Genomic DNA, 16,787 nt, shown 5'->3' with positions numbered 1-16,787 from the left:
AATTGGAATAATACTGGAATAATGTCTATTTTTTGTATGAAGATTGCACAGAAATCCTTCATTTCCACCTGTCTATATTAATATCTCTTCTTAAGCATCAGTGGAAAAACTATTCAACGGAATCCTGAACAGTTTTTTGGATTCCACTCAAATGATGACACAGTTTATTTCCTTGATTAGAAGATGCATCAGTTCAATTTATCAGTCCATGCACGTGCCCCAAACTGTGTTCAGTCCTTTCATCCGTTCAGCTGACGTCCAACCAACTGGTCCTCTTCCTCTTCTTCAACTCTATAGTGTTGTTTGGATGCAGTCCACACTAATATTTTTTTAGTGTGTATGTGTGTTTTTAAATATATATTTTAATTCCCTCTATCTTCTTCGCCAGTCCATCAGGCAAACACACTCTCACCTGTAGGTCATTTAAGGTCACCGACTACACTTGCAGGCACAGTGGTTAGTGCTCTCACCTTGGAGTAAAAAGGTTGCCAGTTCAAATACCAGTCGGGCCTTTCGGTGTGGAGTTTGCATGTTCTACCCACGTGTGAGTGAGTGTCTGCCCACAGTCCAAACGCATGCATGTGAGGTAGATCACTGACACGGATGGCCATACACATTCCACCTTATTGAAGCGCGGCCTCTGGTTGTTTCAGTCGGAGGATTAAAGCAAAATTACAGCCATTTGTTGTGTCTCCTCACGCTGGTAGAGCTTTGCTCACACAAGACAAACGCAACAAATTCATCAAAATATTCTTGACATTTCATGCATTTTATGCCTGTGCAATGTCTGCTAAGCAAAAAAAAAAAAGAAAAAAGAAAAAAGATGCAGTGAGATAAAGATGAAGTGCAGCTCTGAATCATATGTCAAAGAAACAGCTGCATTTATTTTCACCATTCATGGCTAAGCGTTCCAGAAAGGTCACCAACGACTTGGCATTTAATTCCCAGATAAAATAATATGATACAGTGTGCTGGAGGATTTTTCAAAGCAACCAGAAGACGATTTTAGTCATCTCACCTTTGTTATGAGGAGACGCTGTGAAGCAAACCTAAACAATGCCTCATGATTCACCAATTATTTAGATTCAAGTGTTTTCAGGTTTTGAAGCAGGAGCATTAATAACAGTCTCTTTTGTTTGGTTGCCTGGTTGTGAATGTGAATCCTGTGGAAATGTTGGCAACCAACAGCTGCACATTGGAGTTGATATTCTAACTCTCTGATTGGCTTTTTGTTGCTATTATTTCTATATTTATTATTTCAAAATAGAAACGTCTCAATTCATATCTAAAACTGGTGTTGGTTTTGCCATTTTACTAAAATGTATTATTCCTCTATTTTAAACTGTTGAATTGAGTCTTATGCTATTTTCATTATCTGTAATTAACTTCAATTCAAGCAGAACCACAATAGTTGAAGTGGCGTACGACTGTGCTCTTTCCATTTCAACACAATACTGACTCCATTGGATGTTTGCAATAATATGATTTCTCTGACAATGATTCAGGAGTACAAGTAAAAACTTCAAGTTTTCAGAATCCAAATGACCAAGAAACTCTTTGATGGACACTTTAGTGAAAATATGACTTTATGAAACGTGTACTGATGAAGTTGTGAGAGAAAAAAAAACATAAGGTTGGATGGATAAGAAATATTTTCTTTTTGAACTTCAAATTAGATCTGAATGCTGCATATTTCATAAATCTAAAAATAAAGAAATAAATATGCATGCATTCTTATTCTTAGCCTACAGATGAATCATTTTTACCCCAGATTCCTCTGCTGTAAATATACTGAGTGCTGGATGAAGCGATTACAAATATACAATGCAATGTTGCCCTCTGGTGGCCAAGCACGGAAATTCATGTCAGTTCTCCTTTGCTGCTCTTTGTAAATATTTTGTGCTTAAGTCAGGATTTAATTTGAGTGATTATCCGATGTGACCCCATCCTGTAACTTGCTTATGTATTTTTTTAAATCAAATCATATTTTCATCAAAGTACTTTTACATTTCAATTATTGTATATGTTTGTTCCATCAATTTGATATTTTTGAAGCCTTCTTACGGAAATTAAGAATAGAATAGAATAGAATAGAATAGCTCTAAATTTTGCTGGTAAGTGAAGACAGTAGTTTGATAAACACGGGAAACTTCGTATCATACATTTCATGTATTGCATCAGGTTGTTGAAGTTCAGTCTCTTAAAGAAATGCAAATCAGGTAAATCTAAAGAAATGTTTTTAATTGTGACTCAGACATGTAGAAGACTGAAGCTAAATATAACATTAATTTACGACAGGAAAGGGTTAAATCCACAATGCACAGCTGACTGATGATTGACAAACAAGCAACCAATAAAATTCCAGCATTTCTGAAGTTTAGCCAATGAGATACCTGGAAACTGAGAGTAGGCGGGACTTCTTGTCTTTTTGTCATATGACCAAATTAAAGTCGTGTGATGAGTTTGGTGGCCTCAGTTTTGGAGACATCGTGTCCTCTTTTCAAACATCAGGCGGTATGTTCTCCAAAAGAGTCCAGATCTCTGGTTTATGGAGAGAAAAGGTGAGCAAACTGCTTTTAAGAGCGGATTTTATGGGCTTGTGTGCGCAGCGGCTGTTTTTGTGTGCGCTGTTTGGGGTGTAGCTTCACTGACTCATCGTGTTTTAGAGACCTTGACGGTACAAATTGTACTTTATTTACAGTAAAACTACTTCCTCTTTTCAATCCAAGCAAGTCGATAAAACCATAATCCTCAAGTTGAAGTCGTTTTGAAAAGTGTAGTAGGTGAGAGGAGGAGTATTCATGTGAACATCACACATGTTTACTCTCACTTTACATTGTAATATTTGGTAAAATATTTGACTTTCCACATATTTTGGTGAACATCTGTTCACATTTATTGTCAATTTAAAGCACAAGTCATCGTCTGCCGGCTTTTTGTGCAATTAGCTTTTGATACCGTTTCTTTTTGTAAGACGAATATTATTGTTTTTTATCATTCCCTGATATCAGGGGTACCAAACATATGGGCCGCGGGTCATATACAGCCCTCAGGAGGTTTTATTCTGGTCCATCAAATCACCAAGCAAATGACATAAATAAAAACAATAATTTTAAAGGTTGTTATTTGACTAACCCGGCCCACTCAAGATAACATTTGACTGCAAGTGGCCCAGGAAATAAAATGTATTTGGCACGCCTTACTTAAGTCTCTGGATTATGATTTGCTATCATAAAAATAACCTCCTGATCCTGACTGTAATGGAAGTTGCAAGCCTGTAAAAGTTGTAATAGTAGATCAGTTACAGTTTTATTGCAGTGAACATTATGTATGAATGCTGTTTGTTGTTTTGCAGGCGACCCACACATGATGTTTTTGCGTGGTCCCACCTGGAGGTGATCCTCCCCCACTGAAGCCGCCGTGCCCCTCCAACATCATGGCGTCTGAGCAGCAGGCGTCTGCTGTGCACCAGCCCTCTTCGGACTACTTCTCCTGGGACTATCGCTTCCAGCTGATCGGGCTGGGGTTCGGCTTCTACACCGCCGTGTTCCTCCTCTCCCACCTCCTGTCTGCGGCCCTGTGCCGGACGTACCGCTCCCTGCTCGCTAAGGAGAAGGTTTTCTGGAACCTGGCAGCCACTCGGGCTGCGTTCGGGATCCAGAGTTCCGTCGCTGGACTCCGGGCTCTGACCGAGGACTCTGCGTTGTTCAGAGACAGAGTGAGGGGCCAAGAGGACTGGTCGTGGTTCAATATCCTCACAGCCACGGGCTTCTTCTTGTTCGAGAATGTGGCGCTTCATGCCTCCAACGTGGTGTTTTGGTCGTTCGACCTTCCCCTGGCGACGCACCATTTCTTCGCCCTGTCGGGCTACGTGGGGTCGGTGGTGTGGGATTCACTGGGACACTTCTTACCGATGATTACACTCCTGCTGGAAATGAGTACTCCGTTCACCTGCATATCCTGGATGTTACTGAAGGTTAGGCAGCAGGCCGTTCCTCATGTGAAAGCCTTGTAGCTAGATCCTCTTCTTCAGATCTATTGTTAACATCAGTGCACACACGTCTCCAGGTTTCAGTTCCTTGTTGTGTTTTGCACATGATCCGATAAGGGTTCTTAGAAAGAGGAAGTTAATTCGAACCTAAAAACTTTTCCATCAACTAACAGATTACCTGACATGAGTACATACATATGACATTTTAATAACTATGTCTCACTGTGTTTCCGACAGGCCGGCTGGGCGCGCTCTCTCTTCTGGAGAGCCAACCAGTGGGTGATGATCCACATGTTCCACTGCCGCATGGTCCTCACCTACTACATGTGGTGGGTGACTCTGACGCACTGGGGGGAGATCAACGTCCACGTGGCCCTGCCCCAGCGCTTACTCTTCTTCTCCGGCCTCGCTCTGCTCACACTGGTCATCAACCCCATCTGGACGCACAAGAAGACCATGCAGCTGCTCAACCCGGTGGACTGGAACTTCGGCAACAAGCCGGTGCCCCTGAACGGCGTCGCAAAGGGTCAGTCTGGGGTTTCTGTGAAACCACACAGCAGCTGAGGGGTTCTGAGAAGGTCGATTCTGATCTGAACTGCAAAAGAAACCTGTTAAGATTAAAGGATGGATTTTTTTATATTATTTTATTAACACTGATTTACACATCAGCACTTCTCGTACCTGCAACCTGACTGGATTTTGCCTTGAAGAAGCTCATTTTGATCATGTGAATTAATCACAAGATCTGTCATTTGAAGCATTTTTTTTCCTTCTTCTACATTCTCATCAGTTTTTCTATTTGATTAGCTTTTATAAGAGGAAGTGATGTTTTATGAGAGTGGAATGACGCCTGCCCTGTTTACACTGCCCTTGGGACACTTGTGAAATGAACGGCCTTGCACAAAAAGAAGAGTGTGAGAGAATTAGGAAATCAAGTCAGTATCACTGGGTTAGGAACACAAAACCTGACAGTATTCAAACATTTACATTCCACCATGTTTGAGGAGTGTTTTTCCTTTATCTGCTGGGCTCTGTTCATTGATTTTATTTTCAAAGTTCAGTTATACCATCTTAAAATTAGCGTTGCTGAAGAGAATATTTAAATTTTAAGCACTCAGCCTACAGGAGAAGCTGTGGTTTTTGTTGCATGCTGTTGCCAACGGTTTTTAATAATAATTTACATGTGAAAAACATGAAGAAGTCCAACATCTATAAAGAACACTCATCTAAGAAGTTTAAAAACAAAATCTGTTGGCATGTGGAGGTCATGTATATTTGCAATGAGGTGGATGAGAGAGAACATTTACCCTTTTTGGGTGTCTTTCATGCTTGCTTTCGGAACAGTCGTGGTCATTCAGCTCTGATTGGCTCAGAAACGCTGCATAACTGTATAAAGTCTGAAGAAGAAGGTTCCGCATTAGATCCAGTATTGGATAAGTGGACCTGAAACCCTGACTTAACGTCGAATAACGAGGAAAACCTTTATTGCATCATGACAGAAAACGCCATTTTCTCTGATTGGTGGTGGAGAGCTCTGGAATGGGCCGCTCCACAAAGGCCTTGTTGTCTTAAATGCTAATGTGATTTCTGAAAACTGCAGCAGCGCTGCGTACACAGAACAACCGAGGTGCATTCTGACCGTAATGTAGTTTAATTTAAGAGAAGCAGCTCAAAGCAAGAGAATTTCACGAGAATAGAGCTTTATTTGACCATGCAACGGAGAATACTGTAATGTTCTGTATTTTGAACACAATGGCCACATTGTGTCACACACCCCCATCAGCCATAACAATATTACCAAGTGAAAACAACTGCTGACATTTTTCTGTATAGGCTTTACCGTTTCTTCATTCTCTTATTGAGCTTGAATAATCTGTACTTTTTCACAGTCCAGTTCGTGAATGATATTGTCCAAGTCGCAGACTTGCGTTGCTGCAAGTTTCAGAGTCTTCCCTGTTAATTTTGTTGGATAAGCTCAGATACAAGTGCAGCAAGTTTTCCCAGTTCAGTATTTTATGTAGATGAACAGCTTCGGGTGATACAGGAGGAAATGTCTTTGTAACGGTGGTTTTCTCAGAACAGTATTAAACATCTAGCGATAATTTATTCTTCTTGTAACACTCTTGACCTCTACAAATAAATTGCTTTCATAAATTGTGTGATTTTTTTTTAGGACGATTGTCATTGCATTGGAATTATAAACTAATATTATGGGATGTGTGGAGTATTACTTGTAATTGCAGTGCCATATTTCAAATGTGTACTGGAAAACAAGTATGCCTGGTGTGTAAAATAAACTTTCTCTGATGCTTCATGGGTTTCTGTTTTTCCACTTCCGATTGTACCATCAAGGATCTGCCTGCAGATGGCAGAACATGAATATTTACTGTATCTCGAGATCAGTTTGAATCCTTATGAGGGCCATTAAAATCTAATCTGTATGACTAAAGTGTGCATCATTGTGACTAAGCACTTTTACAACATGGATATTCAAAGATAACAGCCTTTTGTATGATTTAACAATAAGAATACACTTTATTTTGATTTGAGGTAATATGAGGAAATAGACATTCAGGCCTTTTTTTCATGAAAATTCCGTTAATAAAGCAGTGGTTACATACTATTTACATGTGCTATGTGTTCATAATGACCTTCATAGTCCTATTACTTACTGTTTTACATACAGGACAAATTAAAGCAACACAGAGCCCATGTGGCCCACAGGTCACCAGTTCACCTTGTCTGCTGTATATTATACAGTTTAACACAATTTTCCACTTCTAAAAGATGTTTTTGTTTTGTGTGGTTTGTAACAGCTTTGATTTTTGAGGAGTTTCTTTTTTTCTAAATCTCTGCAACTTTAAAAAGTTAAAAAAGTCAAAAATATCCAAAATTATTCTTGTATTTTTTTTTTTAAAGATGCCTAACAGAAGCGATGGAATGGAATGATTTATATTAAATGATGCTTATTTGTGCATTATTTAATTGAAACTATGTGCTGTTAGGTCTACATAATAGAGTCATTATTTTGTGTTCAGCATGTTTACATTTCAGGAGATGAATCATATAAAAGAGGGAAAAATGGAAATATTAAATTAGAAGATACATGAAAACCAAATCACATTTATTTTTGTAGTTACATTTTAGAAATTCTCCTACAATTTACAAGATGCTTTGCATTGTAGGTTTGACATTCATACATCTTCTACACTGCTCATATCCTGTTCAGGGCCATGGGGAACTGGAGCCAGTCCCAGCTAACCATGGGTGAGGACAGGATACACTCTGGACAGGTCCTCAGTCCATCACAAGGGAAACAGAGAGAGAGAGAGAGAGAGAGAGAGAGAGAGAGAGAGAGAGAGAGAGAGAGAGAGAGAAGCAACCATGCACACTCACACTCACACGTTGGGTCAGATTTAGGGTCTCTCACATACCTGTACATGTGTTTGGATTGTCAGATTAAGCCAGAATGTCTGGTGGAAAGCCATGCGCACACAGGGAGAACATGCAAATACTACAGAGAAAGGCCAGGATTTGAACCCATGACCTCCCAACACTGCACCACCTTGCTATGTATAACATAATTGGCTCATTTAGTTTTGTCAATGTTTATTTATCTTTTACTGTGTATAAAGATTAATATTTCATTCTCATAACTGTCTCTCAGTATGACCATTAATATTTTAACATGCATTATTATTTGATATTATTTCTGTGCAATGTGGGGCTGCTGTGAAGACTGGATAAATGATAAAAACTCTCTCTGTCAGTATAAACTTTAACTTGACAAAGTGAAAAGTAAAGTCATCCAGAGTTTTAAACAGAAGTTATGAGTAGAAAGTAAGTCCATGTCCCTCCATCACCTCCCTCCAGCTGTGTCCACCACAGCCACCTCACCCGTCACGTGGCCAGCTGCTGGAACTCCTCCGTCCTCCGGTTCCACCGGGAATTTTGATTGACGTGCCAATTGACCAATCAGAGCCCAGCATCGAGCGCGCCTCAGCCAATCAGCGTGTGAGTGGAGGCAGAGGGTTTTCCATGGATGGAGTCGGCTTGCATCGAGGAGAGTTCAGAGGAGACGGACGAAAAACTGCATGTCTTCAAAGTTTACGTTTTAAAAGAAAGGAATGTGTCACCTTTAACACTCTCGTTGTTTCAGCGGTGAAAGGATTAGCTACTTCACTTATGGTGAGTTGAGGATTTTTTTTCCCTCACATTTCCGACAAAGTTCTTGATATCCCTAAAAACTTCAGTTTCTCCTCCTGCTGTAGCATTATGCTAAACAGTGGACACGTAAACATGTGAAATGTTACTTACACTCGTCAATTAAGGGTGTATTTATATTTTTGAGACAGTGTGGTGAGAGTTTTTCCAATAACGTGGTGCTTGAGTGAACTTGTTTTCAAGTTTGTCAACTACCTGCTCCAGCTCACTCACTCATGGTTTACATGTATTTATGCTCATTACTGCTTATGGAGACAAAGCTTCTATAATTAGGACTGTTTCTCAGTTGAATCTGTTCTTTTTTGGCATATTATTTAAACGGCTTACAAAAATTTGTTTGCATGTCACTCTACATCTCTACTGATGGTTATTTCACAATATTTCTGGCATTCAGTGTATCTTCAAAGAAGCACTTGCTCACTACAACACAGTATTTTGCTTTTTAAGATACATTTCAACTTAATGTCTTACTGTCAGCTTGAAATTAAATTCCATGTGCGCTGGATGCTTGCTTGAAAGCATCAGTCTGAGCTGCAGGAGTCAACCACAAATTCAAGTAGTCATGCATAGCATTCCTCAGTGAGAGCACTATAAAGCTTCAGTCAACTGGAAGATCAGTCTAAACAGGTTGTAAAGCCATAATTTAATGAAACTGTTTCTTTTTCCTGGTTGTATTTCGGAACAGAAAAGGCTCAAGTGCCCTTAAAGAAACTGTTGAGCTTTGTTATGCCTCCAGAAGATGGTTTAGACACAAAGAGCTCTTTGATGTGAATCAGTATTGTCCAGTGCCCTGCATGTCCACTTCACTCAGCCATACAAGGGTGAGGTGGAACATTTCGGGGTCACACACACACACACCCACACACACGGATGTATACAAAGGTTTCCACTGGTAATTTGTTTAGCAAATAGCCAGGGTGGCCTGTCTGCAAATACAATTGCCTGATACCTCCCCCGCTGCAATAGCTCTTAGTAAAGGCTGTGCCAGGAGCAAACATCATTTTTCCTTACTCAGGTCTGCTGCAGTTAATTAATGCAAGTGTATATAAAGGTCATGTTGGCACTCTAATGTGTTACTCTGCTCTCTGCTGTACATGCTCTGGAGTTTATCGTCTTCATAAATACAGCTAAAATGTCTTGCCCTTTTTAATGGCCATCGTATTCTGTGGACTCATTGGTTAAAATCAACTCATTTCAGAAGTAATACCCCACATAAGCTGAGGTGGAAGTCACAGATTACAAATACTCATGTTCTGCCGATTAAGTGGTATTTTTGGGTACTACGCCAGCCTGTTATTTTACCCATACTTCAATACAATTCACACTGTGTAATTTGTTGGGCTAACTTTGGAATCATGAGCAACTACTGATTTCACCCAACATTCAAACCTTTTTTAGTTGCATTTTTGTGTATAATATAGTTATTAGTCTTACTGTGAAAATTCCTGCTCTATGTTTTCATTTGTTCTACATTATAATATTCTTTATTGTTTGTCTGAGGAATGTGCTTGGATTGTAAATATTTTACACATGAAACTTGAATCAAAGCCCTTCTATAACAAATTCGAAGTTTGTGTTTAATGCATGGAGTAGTTGTTGACTGCATTGCAAATAGCAGTACTTGCAGCTGAGTACAATTCAGGAAACACAACAGTGTCTGTATTTCAGTGCAGATGTTCGCTACTTTTCCCATCTCTGCCCATAACAGCTCCTGGAAATGCCGTTTGTTTACCATGACTGAGCTCAGCGTGCCAGAGCACACAGTGGCAGAGCAGAGGAGCATACCGTTCATTTTTAGAAAGATAGTTATGGAGTGAGTGTCCACCCACCACCCGGCCAATGATCCAGTCAGATAAGACATGGATTTGCGGCATAGTTAAGCAACAGCTGGGAAAGAAGGGCCGCTGCTCGTCTGCAGGTGGGTGTGATAAATCACAAACCACACACTTGTTCAGCATTGAGAAAACATGTGTAAACGTAGAGTCAGAATCCACCAAACATCACTGTTAGATCAGGCAAACATCGCAGTGCCGGATCCTTTCATTCAGACGCCCGTGCTGTGATTTAGTTCTTTGGATTGAGCTGCAGATGAGCACTGTGCAGACCACATTCCTGGCTGTCTGAGGATGAGTAAAGCTCGGAGGTCAACGGCAATCCTGGCTTCAGAAACCGTCTCTCCCCTTTTGAACTAAATGCAAAAACTGTACTCTGATGAGCAAGAGTTTTACGGTTTCCTGTGGTCATTCTTTGTAATCTGATTGAGTTGCTCTATTCATATTAAAATTCCTGCAGAGCTCAAATCCAGCCAGTCAACAAAAGCCCTTTGGAGCAGCTGCTTATCCGCTGATCGCCACGTACTAAATAGTCTTCTTCTGGTGACATGAGTAGTTTGAAAAGCTTTGGTGTGGCTGACTGGGTGGGTGGAGATCGTTTAGGGGTGACAGCCAAGACTGCCAGGCGTCTGCTTTCACATGGACTCCATGTTTGAAATATTACGCAGCAGTATTCATTCAGTTTGTCTAGAAATTAGTACTGAAGGACACACTGCTAAGAATTTAGTTAAGTCCAATATAGAGAAAACCGCTGGTATATGAACATATAGAAATAATGGTTTTACTGCAGGCTGCAATGTAAGAGATGACAGTGTGTCAGTTTAGCTTAGCTTAGCAGGTACCACATTCACTTTGAAGGCTTTCAGGTGTCCTCTCATGCTTTCAAAATATCATACATTCGTTGCAGGAACTATAACTTGTAGCTGAGGGGAAATATGATACTTACCCTCTGTGCTTCTGAGTGATTGTTCAGTGTTTTGGAGGTTATATTACAGCTGGTGGGGGAACAGTGAACCGTGCACGATGAGACGTGTGTTCCTGAAGGAGCAGGAATATTTCTTTCTTATTTGTGATTTATAACCGTAATTGTATCTAGAAATAGCTTTTCTTTTTGCCATCTGTTGATGCAGCCCTTGAGGTACATATTTCAAAGAGTGAAAGTGCTCATTTTTCCAAGTCAGTTATCTTGTGTGAGTTTGTGTGCTTCCCCGCCCGAGCTGAGGTCAGGGTGTGTGTGTGGTGGAGTGTGGTGTATCTGTCAAGGCTAGTTGGCTTGGAGACTGCGCACTGTGACGGTTGCTGATGCTGTTTGAGCCTCCGGAGCTTTTGAGTTGAGATTTAGGGGAACAGGCTGTGCTCCATGGCACAGTAAACAGCCAAGAGATGCACACCGGTTTGTTACCAAGCTGCTCACAACTAAGAAAGAAAACCACCGGAGTGTGACAGCTGGCCAGCTTAGCCGTCAGAAGCAGGAATGGAAGTAATAAATGACAAAAACAGAATCAACTCGTATTTCTGGATATTTGTATTTGCTGAGTATTTTCTTTAGCATGTAGTTTTACTCCCACTTAAGTATAGTTATGTAATTCTATTGTATTATTCTTCTGATGAAAAAAAATCTGCTTTGTATCTACATTAGTTTTACCATAGTGTCATTATTATGTATTTTATTTGTTCGAGATATGTTTTATAATGAAGTTGCTCGATGTACAGTCATAAATTTATCATTGTCCTGTTAAAATTCACAATACACACATTCCAAAAGATTATAATATATTAGACCAATCAGCTGGCCCCTACTGCAGCGGATGTAGTTGAGAATTGATCATATTTCACTTCATTATTTTAACATTATGTTAGAGCTGGTGACAACAGAAAAAAATAAAGGAAAAGTAACTATCGACAAACTGTTCCACCTCTGTAATGTACCTCTATAATGGAAACTGGAGATGCAGATGTGTTAAATGAAAGAAATGAAATACTCAGCATTATATTGTTGTATGTATATTATGTATTGTGCCTATTTTTAATGTACATGTTCTGTTGAGGTTAACTGAATTGCTGTTGACAGTTGTCAGTTGTGGTTAGAAAGTAGCTAATACTTTTGCTCTTCATTGAGTGCAGTTCAAGCAGTGTAACAGTAGTCCTTGAGTACACATTTTGCATGCTTCTGAGTCAGGATAAGCTATAATCAATGAAAAAAAAGGGCGTTGTAGCAAAGACCAAAACCAGAGAATCCCAAGACCAAGACAAAGCCAGGAGTTTAAAGGGGCCGAGACGGAGTCAAAACCTTGAAAACGTAATCTCAAGTACTACAACACTACACAGGAGTGTGATCGATTTATTGGAGCCTCCACAGCGATAGTTGGACTTGTCAGTATTGAGCTATTTCAGCTTGAATCACGACGGAACAGATCACAGATATAGTTGCTAGATATCTAGCAATGGAGCATCTCTGAGGCACAGCAGTAGAAAACATTACAAACGTGTACATAATACTTTTTTTCAATTCATCTTCTCTGTTTGACTTGTGGGTCAGGATTTAGTGCACAGCTCATCCATTCTGGTCTGTTTAAATACAGCAGCAAAGTCACTTTCAATCGCATTACAAACGCGGTATTTCCATTTTATAGGTGCCATGTAAACACAGTGAATGCGTTTATAGTCTGTCATAAATATCACAAGCCAACAAAACCCAATTTTTTTCAGCAATGATGTTTCTGTTGAGCTCTTTTTAATAGTGAGGAGACTAGAAAGAGGCTCCTCTCCTCCTTTTTAATATGCTGCTCAACTGTGTCCTGTCCTCCACTGAACCTCCCCACAAATACATTACAGTACTCTGTTAAGCCTGTTCATCCACTCTTTGTAGGCCCAGGGTCTTCTGTTTTCGTTCCAAGCCCGATTACTGTAATCCTGGCAGAAAGACACGCAGTACAATAAAACAACCACCTAAAGAACTGCAAAGCCAAAGACAGACACTCGCAGCAGACTACAAGTCTCTCCCTCCCTCCCTCCCTCCCTCCCTTCCTCCCTCGTTCTCCTCCAGGCTTTTGTTTATGACTTTCAGCTCGTGTGTGGAATGCCACTTGTCTGTAAGAGTGTTCCTGAAAACTCAGCAGAAGCACCATGCCAGGCTGTGTGGCGATGAGTTGCTCTCAGCTTTACACGACGTTGCACAGTTTTGACAGATCTCCTGTGGATGGTCACTGTCTACAAGAAACCGGTGACGGAAACAGCTGAATAGGGATCTCATTATCCATTCTTGATAAGGAGTGAACAAAAACGCAGCTCATCTTAACAATGTGTTGGACTCCTCCTTCCTCCTGCTCCCTGACCGGCGTTTGTGATATTCATGACAACAATAAAGGTTGCTTGTGTCATTCACAGGAGGGATTACGTTGTAGCGCATCCCATACGCTACATGTCTATTTTCTCTTCTCCTGCATGTGTAGGTTATTAGGAATACACAGGTGAGCAAATTGTTTGCATTACGCCTGCGAACCAGATGACTGTTTTCCTGTGTGCAGAGCACAGCTCAGCTTTCCCAGCATGTAATGACATGCTCAGCTGAGTCTGTCATCAACTCCTGCGTTGCTTTTACCTTCCTCGTGTCTTCCGCTCTGGCCTCAGTCATTGCTGCCAGTTATGAATGAGTTCTTTGGCATAATTTAGCCTGCTTAGAAAAATTTTGAAAGCTAAATTTATATCAACTTCCTGGTTTTGCTGAGGTTGTAGGGGTACAGAATGAGTTGGTGATCCTTGGAAGGTGAGGCGGGTTCGTGCTCGGTGGACTCTGCACATGAAGTCACACCAAACCGCAGGTGTTACAACATGCAATTTGTGGAAAGATTTCTTTTCAGTTTTCGTTCGACAGCACGTACAAATTCAAACAGCTTGGTCATAGCAGGACTGCAGAAAAAGTTAGTCTGTAACTGGCTTTAAAGCAGCAGTTGAAAAGATTGTCTGATTCTAAACTTCATTTGCAGTCATGCACTGAAACGGGGCGATTTTTCTGATGTTTTTGGTCCGAACTCTGTTTACCTGCAGCCCACCTGTTTTGTCTCTCATGATAGCTGCATGGCTTGGAATCTATCTTCTCTCTGTGTTGTTTTTACATATGGGGTGGTACAAAAAACTTTCAGGATGTTTTAACTAGTAGTTATATGTAATTTTCTTTGAAACAAATAAATAATACTTTGCATGCTGATTTCCAAATACCTTCCCATGGATTCCCCTCAGATTTCTTTGCAGAAAGACTTTGGATCCATTTTTTGATTTGTGCCTTGCCAGAACATTGCAGCATGGAAGCCTAAATTAAAGCAACAGACTGTCTTCGAGGTTTGCGCTTGATTCTGGAACATGTCTTATCATGGTTTTCTTTGATAAATTTTGGCACCCCGAGAGGAACCAAAGCCTCAGATCCCCACTGCGATTTCTGATCTGCAGAATGGAAACCACTGGCTTGATGCATATTGTGAATGAAGGACAATATCAGGATTTACTTCAGTCGAACAGAAATGATTTTATCAATACACTTCTTGTCTTTGGTGCCTCTCCGTCATGAAGCACACGGCTGAATACCTTCTTTCATTTCCTCGCCTTCCTTCCTTTCCCCCCCCCAAGCCTCAAACAATGCATGAGATGGGTGAGATGAGTCACCCTTTGAAGCTCCTGTCAGAGCTCTGCTGTTACTTCGTACTTCCAAACGTGTCAGCTAATTCACAACTCTGTCTACCTGTTTCATACTCGGATTTCTCAGAACGTTCAGTCTATATCCCAAAGACAGCTCCACCGTCAGTTATAGCATGTATCTCCAGAGCTCTCCATCTTTGTCTCTTTGGTTTTCTCTCTTGTGGTGAAGATAAGATCTCCTCGGGCGATGTAAACCCTGCCTGTCTGTTTTTTATCTGTTGTTCGGTCTGTTTCCAGCAGACACAGACACCGTGCGTACACGTCCTCTGTTCAGGCCTTGTGAAAAGAAAGAGAACAGTGAGGAAGATGAATTTCCATTATTTGTAGACAAAACATGTTTTCAGATTTGCAATCAGTTTTTTTTTTAAGTGACAAGTAGGTTGTAGCTTGTCTAAACTGATGGAAGTTGCAGGATATAGGACATGCATACCTCAACAATAGCTTCTTTATGCCACAGCATGGTGTCACGGCTCTGTCAGCATCTCAGCTGGATATTAAGGACGTCTGCAAATAAGGTAGTTGGTATTTTTTTACCAGGCGTTTTGACAGAAACTGTCACTCCTGGATCCAAATTGTATATTAGCAAAGAAAGCATCTGTTGCTCAGGAATGCAAGGTCTCTCATGCCCATGCAGGTCCAAAGGTCTCTCCTGCCTCGGCATGCTAATGACATTTTCCTGTGTGTGCTAATAAAGACAAAAGACCACACTGACCCTCTAACCTCCATATTTAAATACATCTCAGTGGATTTGGCACCTGGACGAATGGGAGTGTGAAAAGAAATATTTCTGGTTCAGACTTGCGAGGGTGCGGACGTTGACTCATTTAGCCAGCTACTCACAGGTATTTCTAATGTGTACCCAGATCTGCTCCTCGAGTGGACTCAGTCTGCTTGATCAGTGCAAACCAGGGTGCAGTTGGCAACAATTGGACTTGCAGAAATAAGATATTTCTTCACATCTTACCTAGTTTTGTTGAACATTTTCCTTTTATTTCTTTTTTTTAATCTTGGAATTTTAAATGAATTTGTCCAACCTGACTGAATTGAACCTGTTTTTCCAGAACAATAATATCCAAATGTATTTATAGCCATGACGATGCACACGCCTTCATTTAGCATGCGTGAATATTGTACCCATTTAGCAAACAACAGACCCTGGGAGAACTATTAAAGCCTCTTTTGTTTGTATTCACCCCTCCATTTGTCTGAATTAGCTCTGCTTCAGATTCTGTTGTTGACACAAAAAGTACAAGACCGTGACCAACATAGCCGCACTCCAACTCACTCACTTTAATGAAGAATCACAGAGTAACCTCTAGCTGGGCTTTTGTAAACTGAGCTGCCAATATGTGAGTGATTAATGAAAAAATAAGTTTTTTTGCTGAAATATGGTCAGTCTGTGTTGATCAATGTTGTTGTTTTTACAACATTTGTCTTTTCCATTTAGGTATGTGTGTCGGCGTAGCTGATCAAGTGCCTGCCGCTGACTGAAGAGCTTCTGCAGGAGAGGAGCAGCAAGCATGGACGTGGAAGAATTCCCTCCCCCGCCTCCTGAAAGTAAAGTCAACAAACCTTCATCAACATATGACATATCCACCCTATTAGGTGTAGCCGTTGCACATGTGCACAGTGCACGTCGGCCGGTTAGCTCAGTTGGTTAGAGCGTGGTGCTAATAACGCCAAGGTCGCGGGTTCGATCCCCGTACGGGCCACAGCTTTTGAGCTAAGTGCATAACTGAGATTGTTGTTAGATTACTCATTAATGCTTTGTTGACATTACAGTATGCTCAGTCTTACAACCACCAGCAGAAAAACAAATATGGCAATGGCAAGTAAACGGATATTCGAAGAGACAGATGTAAAAGTTTGATTGCTGTTATGAGCGAATCAACTATAAAACCACCAAGTCCAAGTAGAATATGGACTGAGAGTCATGAAGCTCTGGAGGCAGCCTGTGCTGTTATTGTTATTCTCGTACATGTGCAGAAAAACTATTTACTATGACTGTGGTGCGCAGTAGCAGTAGCAGCATTTCTGCCATCTACACG

General features: G+C 40.8%; 2 protein-coding genes and 1 non-coding gene across 4 annotated transcripts in view; all 3 read left to right on the top strand.

Annotated features, from left to right (window-relative positions):
* Positions 1 to 2,442: 2,442 nt before the first annotated feature.
* Positions 2,443 to 6,303, top strand: cln8 (CLN8 transmembrane ER and ERGIC protein). The gene is made up of 3 exons (XM_030117660.1): positions 2,443 to 2,561; positions 3,356 to 3,976; positions 4,229 to 6,303. The coding sequence occupies exons 2-3, from the start codon at positions 3,437 to 3,439 to the stop codon at positions 4,553 to 4,555; spliced, it is 867 nt and encodes a 288-aa protein (XP_029973520.1). The 5' UTR covers positions 2,443 to 2,561; positions 3,356 to 3,436; the 3' UTR covers positions 4,556 to 6,303.
* Positions 6,304 to 8,038: 1,735 nt separating this feature from the next.
* arhgef10 (Rho guanine nucleotide exchange factor (GEF) 10) overlaps positions 8,039 to 16,787 on the top strand; it is a 58,789-nt gene continuing 50,040 nt past the window's right edge. For both annotated transcript variants that reach the window (XM_030116990.1, XM_030116989.1), the window contains exons 1-2: positions 8,039 to 8,179; positions 16,187 to 16,296. In XM_030116990.1, coding sequence (XP_029972850.1) covers positions 16,260 to 16,296 — 37 coding nt within the window. In that variant the 5' untranslated portion in view covers positions 8,039 to 8,179; positions 16,187 to 16,259. The remainder of the gene's footprint in view (positions 8,180 to 16,186; positions 16,297 to 16,787) is intronic.
* Positions 16,378 to 16,451, top strand: trnai-aau (transfer RNA isoleucine (anticodon AAU)). Its single transcript has one exon. It is a non-coding gene; the product is annotated as a tRNA-Ile (tRNA).

The sequence above is a fragment of the Salarias fasciatus genome, chromosome 19 (assembly GCF_902148845.1).
Source record: "Salarias fasciatus chromosome 19, fSalaFa1.1, whole genome shotgun sequence".
Lineage (NCBI taxonomy): Eukaryota > Metazoa > Chordata > Actinopteri > Blenniiformes > Blenniidae > Salarias > Salarias fasciatus.
The sequence above is the reverse complement of the archived record's forward strand: the minus strand, read 5'-3'. Positions and strand labels throughout refer to the sequence as shown.

Excerpts from the sequence above, each read along its gene's own strand:
- cln8 (XM_030117660.1), top strand. The coding sequence starts at position 3,437 with ATGGCGTCTGAGCAGCAGGCGTCTGCTGTGCACCAGCCCTCTTCGGAC. Across the intron at positions 3,977-4,228 it reads TATCCTGGATGTTACTGAAG|GCCGGCTGGGCGCGCTCTCT; the intron begins GTTAGGCAGCAG and ends TGTTTCCGACAG.